Source organism: Lupinus angustifolius, chromosome LG16 (genome assembly GCF_001865875.1).
Source record: "Lupinus angustifolius cultivar Tanjil chromosome LG16, LupAngTanjil_v1.0, whole genome shotgun sequence".
NCBI classification, from domain to species: domain Eukaryota; kingdom Viridiplantae; phylum Streptophyta; class Magnoliopsida; order Fabales; family Fabaceae; genus Lupinus; species Lupinus angustifolius.
In genome coordinates, this window is record NC_032024.1 from 11,300,128 (window position 1) to 11,326,920 (window position 26,793).

Sequence of the window (26,793 nt, forward strand, 5' to 3'; positions counted from 1 at the left end):
TTCTTAGTGAAGAAAAATGTCCCAAATCAGACGTGAAGCTTGGATATAGTTTGCAAGTGGACTTGCAAAGAACCAGAATAAAAATTTGTTGTTCTTGTTTCTCTTCCCTTATCTTTTTTACATTTCAAGTCTTTACATTTTAAATTGATTCTTGAATATCTTAATTGTTTTAGATTAATCGTTCATAATCTGATTAAGCAGTATACGTTTGTAAAGATTAAATTGTTCTAGTTTTTTGTCAAAAAGATTTTGTTTTCAAGAAACCTAATTGTCAGGATAATTGCTTAAAATAGTTGTTAATCAATTAAGAGGTAGTTGTCAATAACTAATTAAGTCATTGTTTAATCGATTAAACTAGTGATTTTTTAGAACTCTACAAAAATTGAAAAAGTGATAATTTGATTGTACTACACCTATTCACCCTCCCCCCCTCTAGGTGTGTTTATACTCTATACATTCCCTATGTGTGTATGGACAAGTATGTTTCTACTATTATGTATGGATGTTATGATTATTCTAATTCTTGACCTTGACCCACATATAAATATCTCTATTATATTGTCTTATATGTCCCCATTTGTATATTGTTTTTTAAAAAAAATATGGCTTTTCCTTCTTTTTGATATTGTTAAAAGGAAGAGAAAATTTGGTCTTGTCTTTTTTTTATTATAATTTAAGGGCAATGGATTCTAAAAGAAAGGGGTAGACAAGATAGAGGAGAAAACAAAATTTAGCAGTCAAGAATATCAAATATATTGGTTTGCCATCATAAAAAAGGAGGAGATTGTGAAGAAGAGCCTTCTCCTTTGACATTGGTTAGGTTTTTATGAGGACACCAACATCTAAAACAATAAGAAAAAAGATTAAAGGCCTTGATACATGGAAAGAAATCACAAATTGATAGATAAGGTTTTTATTAGCTTTCTAGAATAGGTCTAATCCTTCTTAAGTCAATCCTTACTTTATATCTCATATGTTATTAGAAATGTTTTTCAAACGTTTTCACATACGTTTAAAATGATGAAAATGAGTTACAAGGTTCTAAAAATGACTTTTTAGATAACCAAGTGACATGTTACTTGAAAAAATGTTACATGTTACCTAAAACAAAGTAACATGTTACTTGATAGAAAAATGGGACACTAACTAATTATTGTGTGTGAGTCATCAATTACCTTGTTGGACAATAAGGTATAGTTATTGATTACCACATTCATGTAACTGATTACCCAATGTTGTTAATATAGTTTCAAATTTGAAACTCAACCATCATCTTCCTAAATGAACCAATATCTTCCCAAACTTCTTGTACATCCTAGAAAGCACTTGGGAACCTTTTCAACCTCTATAAATAAAATCCTAAGCCTTAGAAATGCATCACCCAATTTTCATACACTTGAAATACACTTTTACATTCAAGTTTAACTTAGTTTTTCAGAAACTTTTTCTACACTTTCAAGTCTAAAAAGCTTAGAGCATTTGTGATATCTTGTTTGATTGTCTTTCAAAGGATCCATACTAAAACTAAATTGGGTTTAATGATCTTTAGCCAAAGTTAGCATTCTTCTTTCTTATCACATATAAGAATCACCATAGGGTTTGGTGAGTGAACTTGTAAAATAAGGAAAGTGGTGTACTTTCTTGTTGGAGACTTTGGATGATCAACTTGAGAGAAACTTGATGTGAGATTTGTACTTGATACTCAAATTTTAGAATGAAAATGTCTTGATACAAGTCAAGAATATTGGACGTAGCCTTCAGTCGATAATCTTTTATTGCACCATTTGTCCCTTACTCTTTTCATTTTTGCACCATTTGTTCTTTACATTAATCTTCTGTTGCAATACTGATTTTAACATTTAGAAAAAGAGCAAAAAGTCTACAAAATTAATTCATCCCTCTTAGTTTGACATCTTATACTTACTACTAAGAGGTTTATCAAAAGTAGTTTTGGTTTCGAAATTAAATAAATAGAAAATAAATTAAAGATTAAAAATGATAAAAGCGGTGTGATCAGATTTTGCTACTCAACCTTTCAATATTTGTATGATCTAACTCACAAGCTTATATATACTATGATTTCTTCAACATTATTTCTATTTAACATCATTAGTATCCTCTTGAAAAGATCAATAACTCATTTCCCTAACCATAAATTAATTAAGTGATTAACAAAGTGAATTGTAGTAAGCATAAATGTTACGTGGACTAATCAATATAACTCTATTCCTATAAATTAGATCCACTAGATGATATATTCTAGTTCAAACCCAAACATGTGATTTCCACTTAGAGCTAAATAACGAGTCACTCTCAAACTAATTAATTATGCACCAAAATAAATGATTCGACTCGACCAGATTGGTCATAAAACCGATGATTGGGCATCAAACGATGTCATTTTCAGAGTAAAAAATGGTTCTTTTAAATAATTTGTAATTATGATTATCATTATTGTAAGGGGAGGGATCCACTTACTCCATTTAAACTTACTCTACATCATAACCATCAATTCTAAGGAAATTCAATGGTTTGAATTAGTAAGTAGATTTAATTTATTTCTAAGGAAATTCCACTTACTCCATATTTCATGTCTGTTTCTCATTTATTTTTAATTCGGGTTTGAATGTGCATTAAATTTTGTTATTTTAGTCAAATGATATCAAATTTTTATATCCTTTAATAATTTCTTAAATTATGTGCATAAATCCTTAAACATCAAAATATATGGAATGAATGAAATATTTTTTAAATACTCCCTCTACTAATCAATAAAATATCAAAATCAATCAATCAGTGTCTCACTCGTTCAGAACATCATACATCTTCATAATATAATTTATTTCTTTCTCTTTAAACATAACAACTTTTCTTCACCCCTCTTAATGTTATTCATGAAATACTTTGATGATGAGTGTAATTATATATGACTTTGGATAAAATTGTCAATGCACCTAAATTAAATAACAGAACACTTTTATGTCAATAATTTATGTTCGTTATGTTAAATATATTATTGACATAAATCTGTTTGAAAATAAAATGCAAATATAAAATACGAAAACATCCTATAAAATTACTGACTTGATTATTTTAGTAATTAATATTAGAATGAGTTATTTTGCAAGAATAATTATCCTCATTTGTTAAGTTTAGAATGAAGAGTTTTGAAAATGATAATAACAAACATGTTTTGAGGAAATGAAAAATTATTTTTTGAAAATCACAACATGAAATAAAAGTAGAAAATATTTCTTGAAAGAAAACATACTCTAAGGGTGTGTTTGTTTTGTTTGTTTTCTATTTCCATTTTCAATGAAATTAGAAAAGGAGAGTGAAAATAAAATACAAAGACATATACAAAGACATATTCAATATATTGTTGACATAAAATTCGTTTGAAAATAAAATACAAAGACATATATAAAATTAGTGGCTTGATTATTTTAGTAATTAAAATTAGAATGAATTATTTGCAAGAATAATTATCATCGTTTATAAAGTTTAGAATGAAGAGTTTTAAAAATGATAATAACAAACATGTTTTGAGGAAATAAAAACATGAAAATGAAATTTATTTTTTGAAACTAAAAACATGAAATAAAAATAGAAAATATTTCTGAAAGCAAACCGACCCTAAGAATGTGTTTGTTTTGTTTATTTTATATTTCTATTTCAATGAAATTAGAAAATGAGAGTGAAAACATATTTGCATTGTAGTTTTTATTTCATATTTCAGAAAACATGAATTTCATTTCCGGAAATTCTGAAAATGAGAAAATACCATCTCCAACATATTTAATAATGAAGCAATGACATTTTTTGACATTTTTAACACTTATGTTATTCTATTTGTTTTATATCTTTTGATGTTTTAACTTTTTTATTTTATTTCAAATCTTTTGATGTTTTAGAAATCTAATATACATTTATATTTTATTTTTCAAATATGCCCATATTTGTTAGTAATCTTTTTCACATTTATCTCTTCATTTTTGTAATTCAGTTTTTGATGTGCCTTTTAGTTTGGTTATTTTAGTCAAGTGATATTAAACCATGTGCATAATCTTAAATATCAAAAGATATGGAATGAAGAAATTATATTTTTCAATTATTATCTTCACTAATCAATAAAATGTCAAAATCTATTAATAAGTGTCTCACTTGGACCATCATATGTCTTCACAATAAAATTTATTTATTTCTCTCAACACAACTTTTCTTGAGCCTCTTAATTATATTATTGAAATATTTGGAGGTGGGTGCAGTAACATATGACTTTTGGGATGAAAATTATCACCCATTGAAGTTATTATAACCCGAATTAAATAATAGAACACTTGTATGATATTAATTTATTTTAGAGTAAATAGACATTTTAGTCCTTATGTTTTTTGACCTTACCAGTTTAGTCTCTCAAAAATTGAAAAACCAAAAATTGTATCAAAAAATTTCAAATGTGTGTCAAATTAGTCATTTTAACATGTTTTACAACACATGATATGTTCTAATTTAACCATAAAGAACTAATTTGACCCACATTTAAAATTTTTGAAACATTTTGGATTTTTCAATTTTTGAGGAACCAAAATCGTAAGGTCAAAAAAGCACAAGAAACTGAAATAAATATTTACTCTTTATTTTAACTTTATCTTTCTAGAGGGCACTTACAAATGCATGATGATGTTTGTTATGACATTCCGTACATTTTGTGATAACTAATCATCAAGTCTATCCATTAAAAGTATTAAATATAATGTTGATATAAAAACCATTGAAAAAGAAAATGCAAATGTCAAATATGAAAACATTCTATAATATCAATGCCTTTGATTATTTTAGTGATCAAAATTTAGAATTGTATTATTTGTAAGTAATTGTTTTCATTTGTGAAGTTTAAAATGAAGGATTTTGAAAAATAAAAATAATAATAACAAACATATTTTAAGAAAATAAAAATTATTTCTTTAAAAATAAAATCAACAAATAGAAGTAGAAAATATTCCTTATAATAAATATATCTATTAGTATAGATGTGAATTTGAATCACATGTGTTTTAAAATATGTGAATCTAAAAAACATGTTTTTAAAATAGAACAAACTGAATAACCTCTAAAAAAAAGTAGAAAAGGACTAATTAGAAAAGTTTAAAAAATAAAAATAATAAGATATTCCTTATAATAAATATGTGAATTTAAAATAGAATTAACTGAATAACCTTGAAAAACAGTGTCTAACTTACGCGCCGCCGCTGTTCATAGCACCACTCCTCTGAACCATGGGCCATCACTCCTCCACCACCACCAACCATTCCCCTCCTACTCGTTATCTCTCTCCGCGATCCAAGCGGTTGAAGAGAACTCAATCAGATAAAGAGCGAGGACGTGAGCGTGAGAGCGAGAGGAGCAATGTGAGTGAAAGAGGAAGAGGTTCAGATAGAGAAGATCGAAACGGGAGGAGCAGGCACATGTCTCAGTCTCCACAGCAAGTTCACGCCTCTGCCGCCGTCAACGCAAAACCTCTTGACGAGGTCTCCGATTATATCCAACCCTAGTTCGCTTATATTTCTTTAATTCTTTTATTCTATTAATTTTTTATCGCTGTTACTGAAGTTGGTTTTTTAAATGCTTTTTAATCCTTGCAAATGCTAATTTCTTCTCAAATGATGCTAATCTATCGATAAGAAGAGTGCATTCATTGAAATTATGTTTATTGTGATCATGTCAGTGTTTTAAATTGGAGTAATGGTTGCAGTTACTGCGATTGCGGCAGTTGCGGTGTGAATTATTCTGTGATTAATCCAAATGTGGTCTGATGCGGTTGCATTGTGGCTCGATGCGGCCGCATCATTATGATTCATAGTTACACCGCAATTACGGTCTACATGAGGTGATGCAGTCCGCAATTTAAATCACTGGATCATGTATTATGGTCTCCCTGTTCCTTTTTGTATTTCTTTGCATGTCTAGGTTTCAGTTTTCTCTTGGATTGATACATATCTGATCTGCTGTCTAATCCTTTCAGGTGACAAATTCGAGAAGAGCTGAACACACGTAAGCTTCTGTTTCAACTCTGAACTCTGTATTCACATTTTATCTTTGGCATTGATTGATGTTGAAAACACTGTATGATTGTTTCTTTGGGCTTTGATTTAAGCCAAGTCTATTAATATGAGTACTATGTATCAGTGTTGTCAAAATCGAGATCTTACATAAGATGAGGAGGAAGGGGAAAATCGTAAAATTGTGGTATCGTAATAACCTACCATATGATCTTCTTTGAGCATCTCCACCATTTTGCCCTCTTCTGTTTCCATCTTCATCCATGGTTCTGGTTCCACCTTTTCATCCCCGAGAATATGGTTCTTGATCCCCAAACCTACATCTTTATTTTTGTTTCTTGGCTCCATTCATTCTTCTTCCTCATCTTCAATCCAGACTTGTAAATCTTGATTAAATTCTGGCTTAAATTCTGAGCAGTCTTTGTGAAGTTCAACCATGTCACCTGAAGGTCATCCCACACCTTAAGGTTCTTCAATTTCCAGCTGAGCCACCATGTAAGAGCCAAGCATCTCAAACCCTTCAGCAGTGATCACCTTCTCTGCTTTGATTGTTCTTGTTGCCTCAAAGTGTTGCTCCATGCAAATCAACCACCACTAGGCATCTCCTTCAAGTTTCAACATCAAAATTTGGAATCTCCATTTCGGTACCAAGATCGAGTGCTTTGATACCAATTGATAGAAATTAGTATTTTATTGCTTAGAAACAGAGAAAATCTCCCCAATATTATAAATGATGTTGCAGAACTTTGAGAGTCTGCACCTCCCAATGCCCAAAAGCTTCAATTCTCTCTTCAAATGACTAGCTACCTCTCCCTCTCACCCTTCTTCCTTATTTCCCTAATGGGGTTACCTATCAGTCAATTGATGAAAAAAATCATGTTTTGAGGAGTTTCTTTCTCCAATAACCTTTATAATCAATGAAGACTTTGTTTGCTGAGTACGCGAGTTTGTTCTCCACGAACTAGCCTGATGTATCTTTCACTGGTTTGCTTACAAAATTTCCTAAATGTGTTGTTTTAAGGTTAGAGCTTTGTGGTTTCTGGGCTTTGTGGTTTCTGGGCTTTGGGCCAGTTGTGCTTCATATAAATGATGTGATAGGTGCTTATTTTTCTTTTATATCATTCTAAGCTTTAGTTTTGTATTATTTTGGATTTGCATATGATTATTAAATGACCGTGTTTTTGTCATCCTCATTTGCTTATCTTTGCTTGGAGATTGAATAGATATTGTTTAGTTAACTATTTTAGGATGGATCTGTTAAGGGTGTACTGGGATTCAGTTTCCACCCTTGTAATCAGTTCTTGAACTTCGGTTGGTTTCAATTGCTTTTCTTTTGTTTTCTTTATTTTCTTTCAGCAACAAGGTTTTCTAGTTATTTCCCTACCCAATACATGATTGGTGGTGACTCCATTTTTAAACACTTTTATTTTTCATCATTCTTTCTCGATCTTAATTGTGACAAGTTCCAATTTATTTTTGTGTACCGATTATTAACACCAATATAAGTAAGTTGTTTCATCCTGCACCCTAAAGTAGTTCAATCTCAATATCTTTTTCTATTCATTATTTTAAAAAAAAAATAGTTTGTGTCACAAGTGCATGAGTCGTGATTATTTCCCTTTGTTTTTTATATGGGAAAAAAGGTTGATTCTTCCTCTATTTTTAAAGTTGGATTATACAACCTTTTTGTTTCACTTTGATCTTTTATTTTGTCTTTGTTAGTCAAGTTAGTCCTTTCCATCCATTTTTTATGACATTAATTATTATTTGCATACATGACAGGTAAGATCCAAGAAGGATCTGGGTCAGGTTCACCTCTTTTGTAAAACTCGGAATCACCATGACTCAATGGTTTTTCCTTCGTAGTTTCAGTTCTCGGCCAAACTTCCTAATTTGTCTCATTGAGTTTATAATGAAAAGAACTAGAAAATCCCTTAATAATTTATTTGGAAAATTTTCCTTTAAGAAATTGGGTTGATCCATTAATGGCGAAGTAGATGGTTTTTGGGCGGATGTCGCACAACTGTGTGGAAAACGATGCTTTAGTTGGTTCCTACATGAAGGTGACTTGTTGGGTCGCCAAAAGCTTCATTGTCCATCATTGTGGTGGATCTAATTTGCAAACATAACTTTTGGGAAGATGACACTAACAAGGTTAAGATTAACTATCACAAAAGACTAATAGACTAAGACAACATAAAACGAAACTGGAAAGATATAGAGAAGGAATCAAACTATTTTACTTTTATATAGTAGTATATTAATTTTAATTGGTAATGAATTATGATTCGGTCATGCTTTACTCGTCCATTTCAATTACAAAAGACATGAGTTACAGTTCATCATTTGTAGGTTGCCTTGTGTTTTGATTATTAACATTGATATAAGTGCTCCATGCCCTTAACTAGTTGAATCTTAGGTTTTTGTATGCATTAAATATATGTTTTTCTTCTAGATTTGATAGTTTCACAAAAATGCCATATCATAAAGTTTTGACAAAGTTTTACGTTGGTTGTCGACTGCGTAATACAAACCTTCACCTTTTGGCTTATGTCTAACTATCTACGGCGTCAAACACAAATAGACATGTTTTTAAAATAGAACAAAGGGGGCATCCATGGGATTTAAACCCTGGAACATTTGGTAGAAAAGAGGCAGTCTTACCATTAGGCTAGAGGCCCCTGTAAGGAGAGTAGATCAAATGGAGGTTAATCCAATTCCTAGAGGAAGAGGGAGGCCAAGAAAAACCATAGGTGAAACGGCTGAAAAAGACTTAGATTAGAGATCAATGTTTTGTTAATGAACATGATTTATGATAGAGCATTATGATGTCGTTCTATCTATGTAGCCAATCCCACCTACCTATGTTCTTGTGGTAGTTTCACAAAAATGCATGAATCATATGTATTTTTATTTATTTTTAATAGTAATTTCTGCAGTTCGATTGAAATCACAGGGGCTTGATGGGTACTGAAATTGATGTAATTGAGGCAAGGGTAACATCTATGCTTATCCTGCTCCAATCTGAGTGTGGCGTCTTACAAAGACTGGTATACAAGAACAAGAACCAGCACCGGCGCTGTTCCTATTTCCAACGTCTTTTGAAGGTGGTACTATACACATTGTCATTCAACAATGCAATATTTCATTAGTGTTAGAAATTTTTAATAAGGATTGCATGGAAAATTGAATGGAACAGGTGAGGAGGGATTTAAAGCTTCTTCAATCGGCAAACATCGAGGAGCTTGTAACATCGTGTTTCCTTGTTCTCAAAGGTGATAGACCAAAACAAAAGGTTCATCTTTTAGAGAGGTAGGTTTATCTTATTACTTGCAATTATCTTAAGTCTACCAAATATGTATACAAAGTTTCAATTCAACTTTAAAACCAAGGATGACTGACATGGTAATATGATGACATGGTAATACAATAGTGTTTAAAGTATGTTCGGTATATGTACTGTATTGCTGATATTTAAAATAGTTCTTCCCTAACTACTGTTTCAAAAAAATTATTGATTTGTCTTAATGACCAAAAGAAAAGGAAAAATAACTAGTATCTCTTAGGTGAGTAATAACTCTTATTTTTAAATGGCTCGAATTTGTTGCATTTTCTGTCTGTTTCAATCATATACGTTCAATACATGGAAAATGAAAATGGAAAATCTGTAGGGCCTGTTTGCTTTCAGGAAACATTTGGTTTTCATTTTCTATTTTTCATTTCTTGAAAATCATTTACATTTTCGGTTTTGGAAGTTATGAAAATATGTTTGATTTCAACTTTGTATTTTGTATTTCCAATTTCGATTTTTACTTTCAGTTTTGAGCCCAAATTACCTAGTTAGTTAGGCACCATTCATTCCAATCCAAAACAAATTCAATCTCATAATAGCCAAGCTAGTCAAAATCGCGATCCTACTCATGAGATCGTACGATTTTACGATCCTCAACCCCTAACACATGCTCGAAGCACATTGTTCACCAAAGTAAGTACCGATAATGACCTCTTCATAGCAAAATTAAAGGACTAAACCCTCCCAAACATGAATTCTACAACATTCAAAATCTGATACCTCTAATTACTATTAAAACCCATAAGAGCTTCCCAATCCAATGCGTTCACAATAGGTGGAGACTTATTAGGTGTCTCTGGTAGGATGTTTGGGAGAGTAGCACAAGATCCTAACACTCAGGAGATTAGGATTAGTTAGGACAGCTGTAGTCCCAACTGCATAAATAACACTTAGTGAGAGATGGTTGGTTATCTTGGGAAACAAGTTAGTTGGTATTGGGTGAGAGGAGGTTCTCTGGAATAAACCTCTAGGCACTAGTTGTATTTCTTTTTGCTCTTCTACCTACTTCTGAATCATTATCACTTTGATAATGATCTAGGAGATGAGGCCTATGCTTGATATATATTGTTTTTGCTTAGTTTTGGTTTATAAGCTTCATTTATAAAATTAGCTTGTTTGGTAACAAGCTTAGTTTACAAAAGAAGCTTATAAACCAAGAAAAATAAGCAATTTTTCACCTCTTCATTTTGATGAGTTGTTTTTTAGTTTATAATGTCAATTATAATCATAAATAAATATATAATCATAATCTAAAAACACAATCTATACCAAATGCAAGAGTTCATCAATATTAATCTTACTAGTTTTTATCATCTCAAAATCAGAATATAAAATTTTGCTTATTTTCATCAACCTGTCTGAGATTTGAGTACCAACTAATCCACTAGCTTAACCACAATATCAAAAATTGTTTCTTTGTAGACCAAAGTACCAAACCGGTCTAAAACAGAAATGAACTGGGTTAATACATGGCTTTTGGGACATAAGGAAAAGATACATGGTAAAGTGGGTGAAACAGAAGATGACATTGCATATGGTGCTAAGATATACATGTGGTCAAATTGATTATTGATCCAATAATTAGGGTGGAGAATACCAAATCAAATTTGTCTTAACACCATAAATTTGGGCGTGATCCACATGGGTTGAGAATGAGTTGAGCGGTTGAGCCATTTATACTGACTTATGAAATTCTACCCATATTAGCTACTTTTGGAATGATGGTTGACTCAATTATTCTAACATTGTATCAGTGCAAACTCCAATATTGGCCCACCCATAGATGTTTATTCGTGCAAAATTCCATGCTACATATGGATTAGTGGAAGATTCAAAATAAGTATTACCATTACAAGTGATAGATGCTTTAGTGCCATTACCCATATAGATGTGTTATGGTCCAAAATATTCATTAGGTTCATGAAACAATGAGGGTTATGAGATGAGATGATTTGTAGCACTTGCATCAGGGTGCCAAAGTGAAGGTCTTCAATCATAGCTTCCAACAATCAGATTCATAGCAGTGTTGCCCATGGCGGATGGCGGCCCATGGCGGCTGCCAAAATTCAGCCATGAAGGCGTTGCGGGCAAATGGCGGACGTCATCATGGCGGTTGAAAAAATAAATAAAAAATATAACATAATAGGAAAAAAAAAATAAATACAATAATGAGATGAGAAGACTAGATAAAAAAATAAAAAAATTATTTTTCTGTTAAAAAAAAAAACAGATAAAGAGATGAGAAGACTAGATAAAAAAATAAATACAAATAAGGAAAAAAAAAACTTAAAAAACCTATGAATGGTGGTGGTGGTGGCAGCGGCAGCAGGGGTAGCGGCGGCGGCAGTGGAGCAGTGGAGGAGGAAGATGAGGAAGGTGAGGAAGTTTTGAAAGAGGGAGGGTTTTAATTTTAGAAATAGAAATATTAGTTTTTTAGTTCTAAAAAACATGGACTGGGTCCAAAAAAACACATTTGGGCCCAATTTTTTTAAAAAAACTGCCCAGGAACATGAATATCCGCCATTCCTGCCATGGCTCCGCCACCGCCATCCGCCATGGCGCCACCATGGCCGCCATTGGGCAACACTGATTCATAGCATAAGAATGAGATTGATGTGCCATCATAAGACATGTTAGGAGTCATAGACTTGCAATTTGGATTAGAATGAATGGTGGATGAAGGTAAATGAAAGGGACATGGATTATAAGAGGGAGGAAATCTGGGTTGATAAGCCCTATGCCCAGGTGGAGCAACATAAGACATGGTAGGAGCAAAGTGTTGATGCACAATGGGCTGAGAAGAAGGTCCATGCGAGCTAGGATAACTATTACCATTGAAATAGTTGGATGCAAAGTATTGTCATTATTAGAAGATTATCTGTTTGTATTTATTTTAATATGTACGATTTGCCTTATTGGCTTTGTAACTAAATCTGTCTAGTCTGTTAGGCTAGGTGCTTCTAGTAGAATGGCAGTTACAGTTAAGTAACTGCCACATGCTTTGTAACTGCTTCTATAAATAGAAGCTGAATAGTGTATTCAAAATCAATCAAAGAAAATATCAATCAAAACAGATTCAGTTACTATTCTCTTTCTTTCTCTCCTTCTAATTCTCCATTTTACATGGTATCAAGAGCTTTTATGGCCAACGCCGCAACTGATCCTCCTCCTTCCATGAATTCTCCACCAAATACTTCCCCTGCAGTGCCAGTTTAGGCTATAGCTTCTGTTCTTTCTCTTCCTGTGCCAACGACAAAACTTACGGAAAAGAACTATCTCACATGGAGTCAGTTCATGATAGCAGTTCTGAAATCGAATCGTGTTCTTAGGTTGTTAAATCCAGAATTTCCTCCTCAATTTCTTACAGAATCAGATCGTACCAATCATCGTATAAATCCAGGGTTTCTTGCTTGGGAAGAACAGGATCAAACCGTGTTCTCGTGGATTCTCAATTCCATCTCAGAATCTCTATAACCACAAGTTATAGGTTGTAATTCTACTTTTCAATTATGGCATGAACTACATTCTTTCTGTAATGCTCATACTAAAGCACGTAGTTATCAACTTAGGGCACAACTTCGTGGAATTTCTCAAGGATCTAGTTCAATTTCTGATTACTTTTCAAAAATTAAAATGCTTACTGATTTGTTAGCATCAATTGGAACTCCAATTTCATTAGAGGAACATGTTGATTGTGTTTTAGATGGTCTTAATGAGGAGTATCACACTGTTATTACAACAATTGAGAGCCAAGTTCATCCACCTTCCATTAATGAGTTGGAACAATTCTTACTCACATATGAGTCTAGGTTGGTAAAGAACAAACATAAGACTGTCTCTGATGCACTATCTGCAAATGTTGCTGCTGCTGAACCACCCTCACCAGTCTCTGTAACTCATACTGCTCCCTTTCCTTCATCACAACCACCTTATCGTGCAAATGTTCACACAATACCGCAAACTCAGGGTTATTCTGGACAAATTCATAATGGCTCTAGAGGTGGAGGAAGATTCAACAAGCGTGGTAGTCGTGGTGGAAGGTCCTCAGGCATAAATTCTGTCTACTTTTGTGACTATTGTAACAAATATGGGCATGATGTTGCTTGGTGCTATTATGCACCATATGATCCTTCCTACACTATGCATCACTCCTTTGGAAATCACTATGCTGACACTTATCCACATATGTACTATCCAACTCCTCCTACACCTGGATATGCTATGCCTTCTCCTCCTACTAGACCAAGACCATCATTTCATTCATACAATCATCAAAGACCTGCTCATAATCAGCATTTCAAAAGGACCATCAGACCTGACTCATCATATGCCTACCCACCTCCTTATGCAATGAATGGTCACACACACTGATCAAGATTCCAACAAGCCATCTTTGTGGTATCTTGACTCAGGTGCTACACATCATCTCACTGCTGATCCTTCTTTCCTAGCAGAACCAACAAAACAATTCTCATCTGAACACATCTACATGGTAATGGTAACAAAGCTAATATTACTCATAGTGGGCATGCTTATTTTCAGTCCCCTTTCAATTCCAAAGTGTCTATGTCCTTACAAAACCTTTTGCTTGTTCCCACCATTACCAAAAATCTTATTAGTGTGTCACAGTTTGCTAGGGATAACAAATGCTTTTTTGAGTTCCATCCTAATCATTGTTTTGTTAAATCTCAGGCTACTAAGCAAGTGCTCCTTCAGGGTGGCTCTATGCCTTCCACAATCTCTTGTCACCAAACATCTTACATTGTAATCTCAACTCAAAACTGCCATCTTATGCAAACAACACTGTATTTTCTAGCTCTAGGAGTTTATCTTCATGCTTACTTTGGCATTATAGGCTAGGACATGCCCATGAGGCTGCTGTAAACACTGTCCTTCAATAATATAATATCTCACATTGTAATAAAAATAGTCTTGACTTTTGTAATGCATGTTGTTGTGCTAAAGCTCACAAATTGCACTCTCCTCATTCCAGTTCCACTTATACTAAACCATTTGAACTATTATACCTAGATCTTTGGGGCCATGCACCTATACACTCTGAAACAGGATTTAGGTACTATTTGTCTATTGTTGATGCTCACACAAAACATACCTCGATCTATCTCCTAAAGAAAAAATCAGATACTCTGTACCTATTTCAACATTGTCAAACTTGTCCAAACACAGTTCCATCTAGATATCAAAGCCATTCAAAGTGATTGGGATGGGGAGTTTAGATCATTCACTGAATTTCTCAAATCACTAGGAATAATTCACAGAATCTCATGCCCTCATACTCATCATCAACAAGGAACTGTTGAGAGAAAACATAGACATATTGTAGAAACTAGTCTAGCCTTACTTTCTCATGCCTCACTTCCTCTGTCCTATTGGGAATATGCATTCACCATTGCAGTCTATCTCATTAATAGATTACCATCACCTACACTACATCAGTCTGCTCCTTATTTCCTTTTATTTAAGGAACAACCTGACTATTCATTCCTTAAGGTGTTTGGATGTGCATGCTTTCCACTATTGAGACCTTACAATAATCATAAACTTGATTTCAGATCCTCTGAATGCACTTTTCTTGGCTACTCAGCCCATCATAAAGGATACAAGTGTTTGACAAAAGATGGTAGAATCTATATTTCAAAAGATGTCATATTCAATGAACATCATTTTCCCTATACTTCTCTACCCTCTCCTATGTACAATTCTGAATCTTCCTCTGTCCCTGTGACATCTCCTACTACCTTGATTCACCATTCTCCACAAAATATTGTCTCCATTAGTGGCACTCATAACACTACATCTTCATCCTCTATCCCAATTCCTATCAATACCCCTGGTCAGTCCCCTGAGTATACCTCCATGTCAAGTACTCACAGAGTCTCTCATATCACTTCAAACATACCTTTACAACTCTCACAGTCCACTACAATAGAGTCTTCCTCTGTTCCACAAACCACTATGATTCCTAAGTCTACTCATCCAATGCAAACCCGTTCCAAATCTGGTATAGACAAGTCCTTTTTTCCTAGAGTTCCCAGAGTCCTTCTAACCCAAACTGAACCTACATCTGTCAAAGCTGCCTGAGTAATCCTCTCTGGTTCAAGCCATGCAGGAAGAATACAATGCTCTCATTCAGTTGGGTACATGGTCTGTTGTTGATTTGCCCCCAGAAAAACAAGCCATAGGCTGTAAATGGGTGTTCAGAATTAAAGAGAATCCTGATGGAACAATTAACAGATACAAAACAAGATTAGTGGCAAAGAGGTTTCATCAAAAACAGGGAATTGACTTTATTGAAACATTCTCTCCAGTTGTAAAACCTATTACTATAAGGATACTACTCACTCTAGCAGTAACATACAAATGGCCTATGGAACAGTTAGATATCAATAATGCATTTCTCAGTGACCTTCTCAATGAAGAGGTTTATATGGTGCAGCCTGCTGGGTTCATTAGTGGTGATAAAACTCAAGTTTGCAGACTTCACAAAGCTCTCTATGGTCTTAGGCAAGCTTCTAGGCAGTGGTTTGGAAGACTTAAGTGCACTTTACTTCAATTTGGTTTTAAAATCAGTCAGTGTGATAATTCTTTGTTTATTCACACCTCATCTACTTACAAACTCTATGTGTTAGTTTATGTAGATGATATTATTGTTACTGGATCCTCCATTCCTCACATTAATCAGGTTATAGACAAACTCAGCACTACATTTGCACTAAAAAGGCTAGGTCCTGTGGATTATTTTCTGGGTATTGAAGTTCAACACTTGTCCAATGGGTCTCTCTTTCTATCAAAGATCTTCTCAAAAAGGCCAACATGGACTCAGCAAAACCATCTCCTACTCCTATGTCCACTTCATGCAAACTGACCAAAACAGGATCCTCTAGTTTTGAAAATCCTACATTGTACAGATCCATAGTAGGTGCTCTACAGTATGCAACAATTACAAGACCTGACCTTGCATTCAGTATCAAAAAAGTGTGTCAATACATGGCCAATCCCTCAGATCACCACTGGATTGTTGTTAAAAGAATCCTAAGGTACTTACAAGGGTCTATCACTATGGGCATTCAACTTAGACCTGCTAGGACTACTACTTCTCTACCCATCACTGCCTTCTGTGATGCAGATTGGGCATCAGACCCAGATGACAGAAAATCTGTCTCTGGTGCATGTCTCTTCGTTGGCCCAAACATTGTCACTTGGTGGTCCAAGAAACAACACACTGTCTCCAGATCTAGTACTAAAGCAGAATATCGAAGTCTGGCTCTAACTTCTCAAGAAATTATCTGGATTGAATCTCTCCTCTCAGAACTTAACTTTGCCTATCAATCTCCACTGGTTCTGTGTGACAACCTCAGCACTGTGGCCATGACCCACAATCCTGTTCTTCATCACAAAACTAAGTTGATACGAGAGAAAAACTCAGAAATGTAAAGGGAACCTGGAGTAATGGAACGAATTTGAGCACACATAATTGACGACTTTTCGCTTTGGTGTGTGAGTTGCAAAAGACACGTAACTCACTCCATAACTACCATGAGTGAACACAGCCTACAACACATGGTTGTAGAGCTTTTGAAATTGAATTAAGAAGCCAAGAGAAGATGACTTTACCACATTCCTCCTAACCGGAGAAAGCAAGATTCACGTGATTTAGGTCACAATCAATATCTATGAGAAAACGTGGAGGAACCTCTATGTTATTGATGAATCTCAAGGCTCTGTTTGCCTTGAGCATTGCCAACATGAATTGACTCAATGTGAGGTAATTCTTTTCAGTGAGCTTCGTCACCGGAATTTGCATAGACAAAGATGGAGAATAAGCTTGAATTGGTGCAACATAAGAGGATAATGGTGGAGAAGAAGCATCCACATAAGAATCGTCATTGGCATTGGCCATGGTAGCGAATGATACCATGTAAAAGTGATAAATTGAAAGAGGAAAGGAGAGAAGAGAAGAGAGAGCAGACGAGAGTGGTAACTGCCACTCTTGATTGCTATTGAGAAAATGAAAGTGCATTACAAATGAGAGAAGCACACCTCTATTTATAGTAGGTGTGTTAGCTTCTCTAGTAAGCTATTAGTTAGTTGTAATAACTAATTCTACAATTACAAAGTGAACTAAGTATAATGTAAACCTTAATCTCTAATATGGGCAATAACCCCCTATGAATTAGCTTTTTGGTGTGGAGTTAGTTCCAATTCTTCTAACTGTCAAATTATACTTTTCTTGTGAAAAGCAGCACAGGTTTGATGCCTTATACTATTTTTTAGATCTAGTGGTGAACTTATGGTTAAAGAATGAAGTATGTAAATATGGGTATGGCAACAACAAAAGTGTTTTCCCACTAGCTGGCCAGTTACATGGAATAAATGGCCCAACAATATCCCATTATAAATCATATTTATAGAAAAACCATTTACATCAAATCCTATGAGAGAGGACTCACTCCCTTGCTTAGCTGAACTGCCAGAATATCTTGCATTCACGCTCCTTTCTTGCCTATGAATTTGCCATTGGCTTTTGAAATATTTTTATGTTGAAATTTCTTCATATGTATTAGTTGATATTATAGGTCCTGTCTTGTAGATGATAACATTGTTCTACTCACTGCTTCATGACAGCTTAAAAAGGAGAAAGTGCGATAATGGAAAGCATAATTTTATGGAGCGTCTTTTAGGAGTTGCACGCTTATTAGCAGAGGTGAAATTGCAGTTTAACATTTTTCCACTGTTCTGTTTCCATTTTCTTTATCGGCTTTATAAATTTAGGTCATCGTGCCTCTAGTAGAGACTCTACTGTGGGAGCTTGTTAGCTGCTTGCTCTTCATGCATATAGTAGGAGGCTTTTGTACATATTAATTTATTCTAAAGGGATTTTTTTCCTTATGCATCTTTATAGATTTACTATTGGATTGCTCATTCTTCTGGAATCTGATCTTCTGTTTAAATTTGTGCTCTATTTTCGGATGCAGATGGTTGAACCAATACTGAAGGCTGCAACGTATCCTTTTACTGGTATCATGTGGCTTATATTTTAATGGTTGGCTCATTTGTATTATATGTCTTTTGGTTGATATAGAATTTCTTCAAACTTGAACTTGTTAGTTGCCAACCATGGCATCTCCTGATGTTCTTTAAGCAGTTTCCATATTTTAATCAGCTAAAATAATGTAGTGGTTTTTTTTTGTCTTTTGTCCTTGAATCATGTTTTTGCTTTATACTATGAAAAATAAAACGTAGTACTCCTTCAGTAGAAATTGTCATTGTCTGCGTGGATTGCATTTAGTGCATGCTTTTTCAGCATTATAGGAGTTATCTGTTAAGATTGTAGAGAGTAAGTTTTTTCCTTGACTATTTTGTAGTGAAATGTCTGTATTGTTTGCTCGAACATTTTTCATGCCATTTTCTGTGATACTTATGGCTTTGCTTGCACGTCTTCGAGTTCTGGTTCAACAAGTAAGTCACTAAGTTTACATACAATAATTTGATCATTGTTGTATCCTTGTGAATATCGTAGTTGTGTATGTTTGCAAAGGAAGTAGTTAAAATGAAAGAGATAACAAAATCTTTACTTTTTCTATTATTGAATTAACTAACTTTACAATAGGTAGTCCACTCTATTTATAGGACATTAAGTACAATGACTTATGCTGCAAGATAACCAGAATAGTACAATGCTGTACAATTGACATTATAATTGATATAGTATAAGGCAGTCTAACTTGTAGTAAAAGCAAGTACGAGCTGATAGTACATAGCAAAACATACACACAAGTAAGTAACTAGTAATTAACTCTACTAACTATTGAAAACATAGTTTGTAAGGAATAATTCTCCATTCTGATTTTATTCATCATGAGCAATTACAATTTATACACGTAATAGCTAGCTGTCAAACTAGAAACTAGGAACTAAAAGAATAATTTCCTAAACAACAACACATAATTAAATACCTACCTGAAACGAAAAAGGGAAAAATAAATACCTAATAATGACATATTTAAAGTTAATAATCCTATGATTTCAGACTTAAGACAATCCCTTAAGCCCTGTGATCTTGTCTGAATTCAACACTCCCCCTCAAGCTGGTGAATAGATGTCGATCATTCAGCTTGCTAACAACATTCAAGTCAAATTCTGCCTTCAGTAAGGACTTCGTAAACATGTCAGCTTCTTGTGACTTGGTTGGTACATAATGTAAACTGAAAGTTCCATTTTCAATTTTTGATATTATGAAGTTCCGGTCAATCCTCACATGCTTCATCCTACCATGTTGTACAAAATTGTGAACTATACTAATAGCTGATTTGCTATCACTGTACATTTTCATAGGACCTTGAAGTGGAATAAATAGATCTTGTAGTAATCTACTTATCCAAATAAGTTCACAAACTCCTTGAGCAATTGCCCGATATTCAACTTTAGCGCTACTTCTAGCAACAACACTTTGTTTCTTACTTCTCCAGGTCACCACATTTCCCCACACTTTAGTGCAATACCCAGTAGTTGATTTTGCTTCTTCTATGGAGCCTGTCCAATCTGCATCAACATAACACTCAATCCCTTGTGGCTGTTTTTTTGGAATAACAAACCCTTGCCTGGAGTCCCTTTTAGGTACCGAAGGATTTGATTTACAACTTCTAGATTACTTTTGGTGGGAGAATGCATAAATCGACTCACTACACTTACACTATAAGTAATATCGGGTCTAGTGAGAGAAAGGTAGATCAATTTTCCTACCAAGTGTTGATATGATTCCCTTTCTACCGGAGGATAATCTTCATCAATTTTATGTTTCCAATTTCTGTCCAGAGGCGTTCCAACAGCCTTGCACCCCAATTTTCCTGTCTCTCTTAATAGATCCAGGGTATATTTCCCTTGGGAAATAAAAATGCCTTTCTTGCTCCTTGCTATTTCCATTCCAAGGAAGTATTTCAAGAGTTCAAGGTCTTTTACCTTAAATTTTGCTTCAAGATGTCTTTTAAGTCTTTCAATTCCATGTGTGTCATCTCCAGTAATGACTATGTCATCTACATACACAATAAGAACTACTTTTCTTCCATTTTTAGCTTGTCTAACAAAGAGAGTGTGATCTGCCTTCCCTTGTCTATATCCCAATTGTTTCATAGCCACACTAAATTGGGTAAACCAAGCTATTCAACTTGCACACAATACCTAGTTTAGTCTTTTTCTCAAAGCCTGGAGGGAGCTTCATATAAACTTCTTCCTTCAGGTCTCCATTTAGGTAGGCATTCTTCACATCCATTTGGTGCAGTTCCCAATCAATATTTGCAGCAAGAGAGATTAAGACTCTAATGGAATTCAATTTTGCTATTGGAGCGAAAGTTTCTTCATAGTCAATACCATAGGTTTGAGTATACCCTTGAGCAACCAACCTTGCCTTGTATCAATCAATGTTTCCATCAGCTCCTATTTTTATGGTAAAAATCCATTTGCATCCAATTGCCTTCTTTCCTTTAGGAAGGTTTACTACATCCCATGTTTTGTTCCCATTTAGAGCATTCATTTCCTCCATTACAACACCTTTCCATTTTGGATCTTGAAGAGCATCATGAACATTTTTGGGAACCTCCATTTTACCAATCTTTGTGATGAAAGCCCTGGACTTTGGTGACAACTTAGAATAAGTAAGATAGTTAGATATGGGATGTTGAGTGCAGGACCTAACTCCCTTTCTAGTGGCAATAGGAAAATCAAGATCATTGACAATAGCATTTAAATCATTATCTGTGCAATTACTTTCATTTATTAGAATTGGCACTGGTGTTGGTGGTTGGCTTTGCTGAGGAATTCATGGTCTTCTAGAGTAGACTCGAAGTTCGTGGTCTTCTAGAGTAGACTCGAAGTTTGTGGTCTTCTAGAGTAGACTCGAAGTTCACTTTGCAATTGTTTTTCAGGTTCTTCCCCTTGGGTTGAAAGGTGTATGTGTTTAGGGTCTTGAAAAGTAGGCTCCTTTGGAGATGAACTAGGAAGTAAGATATGAGTTTTAAGCTGTATGGGTTTAGGGCCTTGAATGGTAGACTCTTTGGGAAATGAACCAGGGAGTAATATAGGTAGGGACATGGATAAATCCCAATATGTATCTTCATTTGAGTTCTCCCCCTTAAGTGAAACATTCGAAAAGAAAGGTTGATATTCAAGGAAAGTTGTGTCATAAGAAATGTAAAACCTTTTTGTAGAAGGACAATAGCACTTATACCCATTCTGAGAGGGTGAGTAACCAACAAAGATGCACTTAATGGCTTTAGAGTCAAGTTTGCCCCGTGTGGAATTAAAATTATGAACAAACACGGTACATCCAAAAACTTTACGGGGAAGTGACTCAAAAAGTCTGACATAGGGAAAATAATTGTGCAAGCAACTTAATGGGGTCTGAAAATTAAGAATTCTAGACGGAAGCCTATTTATAAGATATGTAGAGGTTAAAACAACTTCACCCCAAAAAGAATGTGCGACATTACTTGCAAACGTTATAGAGCGTGCAACTTCAAGAATACGGCGGTTTTTTCTTTTGGCTATCCCGTTTTGTTGAGGAGTGTACACACATGTGCTTTGGTGGAATATGCGATGCTCAATAAGGTAATTTTTAAGTTCAAGAGAAAAATATTCCTTCCCATTGTCAGTTCGAAAAATCTGAATAGTGGATTGAAACATGTTTTTCACAAAGTTGTGTAATTGTTTAAAGATGGTACATGCCTCAGATTTGTCTTCCATAAGATAGGTCCAACATATTTGTGTGTGGTCATCAATAAAGGTAATGAACCGCCCCCAATTGTCACTATGGATAAGGTGGAAGGGTTTTGCATTTTTATGTGAGCGTTGAGGATGATGATTTCTAGGTTGTTTTGCAATAATGCAGTTTTCGCATTGGAAAGAAGAAACATTTTTATTGATAAACAACTTGGGATACAATAATTTGAGATAATTGAAACTGGGGTGGCCTAAACATTTGTGCCAAAGCATGACATCAGAATCTGAAGCAGTGTATAGGGAAACTTTTGATTGTACTTTGTTTCTTGAAGAACTAGGGAAAATGTATAGACCACTTCGTTCCTCAACACTGCCAATCATCATCCCCGAAGCCAAATCCTGAAATTCACAACCAGTAGAAGAAAAAGTTACTACACAATTTTGATCCTTGGATAGTTTGCTAACTGAAATTAAATTGTATTTCAAGTTAGGAACATGAAGAACTGATCTTTAGACTTAGGCCACACAAATTAACATCACCAAACCCAACCACAAGGGAGGAACTTCCATCTGCCACTGTAATATTTATCTTACCATCACAATTTTTATAAGTGGAAAACAAATTTGCAGACCCAGTCATATGGTCTGTGGCTCCGTAATCAACAATCCACTCCACAGACTGTTCTTGTTTTGATAAAAAAGAGTTACCTCTTTGTGCAACATGAGCAATGGAGGTTGTAGGTATGACAGGTTCAGTTTTGGACTGCCGAAGCATGCTCTTTATCATCTCCATTTCTTCAATAGTGAAAGGAGAAGAGTTTGGCTTGTTTTGTGATTCAGTAGTCTCAGTCACATGAGTAGATGCAGAAGTATGTTGTGTCCTTTGGGTGCGAGATTTCCAATCCATAGATTTTGCCATGGATGTTCCAACATGTTTCCTTTGTGTGGTAAGGCTTTTGGCAATGATCATACCACAACTTGCTGTCCTTTGAGCGTTGGTTTTTGTTGTTGGATTCCCATCGGTTTGAGATGAAAGTTGAGCCAAGCTAGTGTGTTTCCTCAGTAGATGGTGTTATTTTTAACATCACTTTTCTTCTACTTTCTTCCCTCCTAACTTCAGAGAAGACTTCCCTAAGTGTAGGCAGGGGCTTCGTTCCAAGGATACGTCCTCTCACTTCATAAGGTCTTTGTTAAGTCCATGAAGAAAATCAAAGACCCTTTCCTTTTCAAGCATTTGACTGTACAATTGACTGCCTTCAATACAGTTCCATTGTATAGTATAAAAAAGATCTATATCTTGCCATAGTGCAACTAATACATTATAGTATTCAGTTATAGATTTGTTTCCTTGCTGTGTATTTCGTAGAGCAGACCGGATCTCAAAACATTGAGATGAATTTTGGAGGTCTGAGCACATCTCTTGGACAGTCTCCCAAATTTCTTGGGCTATGTTGTAGAACAAGTAGGTTCGGCCAATTTTAGGGTCCATCGAGTTGATCAACAATGACATCACAATAGAGTTCTCTGCTTCCCATATCCGATAGGTTTGGTCTATTGAGGCTGATGCAGGAATGTCTCCAGTGAGATAATCCATCTTCCCTTTTCCTTTCATAACAAGGAGGACAAATTGGTACCATTCTAAAAAATTTAACTAGTGAGTTTATGTTGAGTTATTTGGAAGGAATGGCTTAGGTCGTTAGAGAAGTTGGGTACTAGATTTGAGTTTGGTTGGGTGGTCTATGTGCGTGAGGCATCATTAGACTTGGGTGTTTGAGGGTTTGGTTGTTCTCAGCCATAGAGACCTTGCTTTTTTTTCTTTTCAAGGTTTCAGAATCACCTTGCTCTTGATACCATGAAAACAGAGTTTCTAAGGAATAATACTCCGTTATGATTTTATTCATCATGAGCAATTACAATTTATACACATAATAGCTAGCTGTCACTAGAAACTAGGAACTAAAAAGAATAATTTCCTAAACAACATCACATAATTAAATACCTACCAGAAACGAAAAAGCGAAAAATAAATACCTAATAATTACATATTTAAAGTTAATAATCCCATGATTTTAGACTTAAGACAATCCCTTAACCCTTGGGATCTTGTCTAAATTCAACAACTATTATTCTTTAACATTCCCCCTAAACTCCGTGATGAGTGACCGAAATGTTGTAATCCATAACTTTGAGGTTATTTGAGAAATCAAAGTCTTGTAGGAGAGAGGTGCTTTGCGAGGGATATATGCGCCTATGCGGTCTGGAAAATGGCTGGAATATGCTTCACTCATATGCTCTTGTTTTGAACTGTCTCTTACAAAGTGTATTATGTTTTTTTATCACAATATTATCACATAACCATTCACAACAATATCAATACAATTTGCTATTTTGGTCATTCCTTTTTTTCTTCCATATGTAAACCTTATAATTTCAACATGGTATCCACCTTGAGGAAACTCTAAGCTCGTGATCTTTTTGCCGGTTGTTTTTCCGGTTTTCGGCTTCTTTCCAAGTTGGTTCTTAGTTGTTATCATCCCGCTTTTAATGATTATCATTTTCGCTACTATTTTATCGTCCTTCCAAATTGGATGTGTATAATGTAAATGCTCCAACTTGAGGGGTAATGTTGGATATAGAACTGATGAAGTGGCTCAGATCTATCATAGTCTAGATGTGGTGAGTGCTTGTGTTCTATTCTTGTGTTGATCAAGGTTTTTCTCAACACTCTTGATGTCGTCCCAATTATTTAAATGATGGTGATTATTGGTTGGTAGTGCTCTCTAGTTCTTCCTTATTAAAGTTAAAGGTCAATCCTTAAATTTGGTCCTTATTGTATGATGCCTTGTGTTGTGTGGCCATCATTTTTGTTAACCTGCTTATTGGTAAGTGAGAAACCAATAATTGTGATATCATCAACATTGATAAGAACAAGCGTTTGTGAGTGGAAATTTTTTTGAATGAACAGGGAATTATCACATCAACTAGGAATCAACTCAAAAGAAACTCTAGTTTCCTTAAGTTTGTCAAACCACTGCCTTGGTGCTTGTTTGAGCCTATAAATTGCCTTATGAAGTTTGCATACCAAGCTTTTGTCTAGATGTTGAATTCCAAGGGGCTGCTGCATGTATACTTCTTCATTTAGGGAACCATTGAGAAATGCATTATTGAAATGACATGGTCAAGGGGCTAATGGTATGTAATAGCAAGAGTGAGCAGGATGAGCTTGACCCTAAACACCCATTTGAAGCCAATGACTTGCTTGTGTGAAGGTAGGGGAACCAAAGACCAGGTTCCTAACTTGATTAAAGCATTATATTCATCCTGCATGGCACTTTTCCAGATTGGATTTTCATGAGCACTTTTGGCACTTGAAGATGAGAAGATAAGCTCTAGGATAGATTTGTTTTTAGATTCTTGACTTGGACCTGGTTTGCAAAGGATAAGTAGAAACAGGAAGGGGGAGTAGTACTATTCGAAGGAGTGTAGTATTTGGAGTACTGTGTGAATCAGGAATATGAGGAATCTCGGAAGTAGAAGAATTGTAATTGGAATGTTGGGGAACTAGAGGACTCACTAAAAGGAACATGACCAGAGAAACTATGAGAGGGAAAGATGAGTATTTTCTGTGAAGGTGGTATTGGTATGAATTGATAAGCAAATGGTTAATTATCACAAGTGGAAGAGACTATAGGAGTTGGAACATTGGAGGATGAAATGGCCGCAAATGGAAAAGATTATTCATTAAAAATGACATCTTTAGAAATGATGACTTTCCCATCCTTTGTTAGACATTTGTATCCTTTATGAGATGTAGAATATCATAAGAAAGTGCATTCAACTGATCTATAGTCAAGTTTGTATTTATTATAAGGTCTAAGGTTTGGCAAACAGAAGCAACCAAACACCTTGAATGATTGAAAGTCAAGCTCCTTACCTAAGAAAAGAGTAAGGTGATGCATGTTGCAAACTAGAGGAAGGGAGTCTATTTATATGAAACACTACATCAAGAAATGTATGATTTCAATAGGCCATAGGTAGACAAGCATGGGCTAGAAGGGGTAAAACCTTTCTCCAGTATTTGTCTATGTTTCTGATGTGAACCTCTTGGATAAAAGGCTCTTGAACGATCTATCTTGGTTGGTGCTTGGCCCAAGCTCACAGTTGACTAGAGCTTTTGAGAATAAAGTAGGCAGCGAAAATATGAAATTGGATAAAAGAAGATGGAATAGATTTGAGGTGAAGGCGCCACAACACTTGAGGTGTTGATAAGCCAAAGTGATGCTCGCCACAAGAACTTGGTTCTTGATAAGAACTTCTAATCTTGTTTCAGCCAAGAAGGTTTGGAGAATACTCTCACAAGGATACAATCTCAATTCACAAAGAATTATGATTCAACTCAACTTGTGTATTCCATTGCAAAAGTTACATTTATAGGCAAGCCACTAGGCTCCCACAGTTGGCTTTCATTAAACTAGTAAGGCCAATGCATGGTAATCTTAACATAGGATACCATAAGCCAAATGATTCTACTCCTAAACTAGACTATATTCAGATGGTAAAGATATGAACACATGTATTTCATGTGCTTTATTACAATTGAAAGACAAACATAATGACTTAGGCCTAGGATGCCTTGGATGCCAC

General features: G+C 34.8%; 1 protein-coding gene across 2 annotated transcripts in view; it reads left to right on the forward strand.

Annotated features, from left to right (window-relative positions):
- LOC109330097 overlaps nt 5,201–26,793 on the forward strand; it is a 33,004-nt gene continuing 11,411 nt past the window's right edge. Inside the window, exons 1-8 of one of the 2 annotated variants that reach the window (XM_019564122.1) lie at nt 5,201–5,460; nt 5,491–5,531; nt 6,026–6,054; nt 9,019–9,169; nt 9,262–9,374; nt 18,061–18,139; nt 18,411–18,439; nt 18,801–18,894. In XM_019564122.1, the coding sequence (XP_019419667.1) occupies nt 5,280–5,460; nt 5,491–5,531; nt 6,026–6,054; nt 9,019–9,169; nt 9,262–9,374; nt 18,061–18,139; nt 18,411–18,439; nt 18,801–18,894 (717 nt within the window). In that variant the 5' untranslated portion in view covers nt 5,201–5,279. Of the gene's footprint in view, nt 5,532–6,025; nt 6,055–9,018; nt 9,170–9,261; nt 9,375–18,060; nt 18,140–18,410; nt 18,440–18,800; nt 18,895–26,793 lie in introns of both variants that reach the window. The other variant, XM_019564121.1, reaches the window with a different exon arrangement.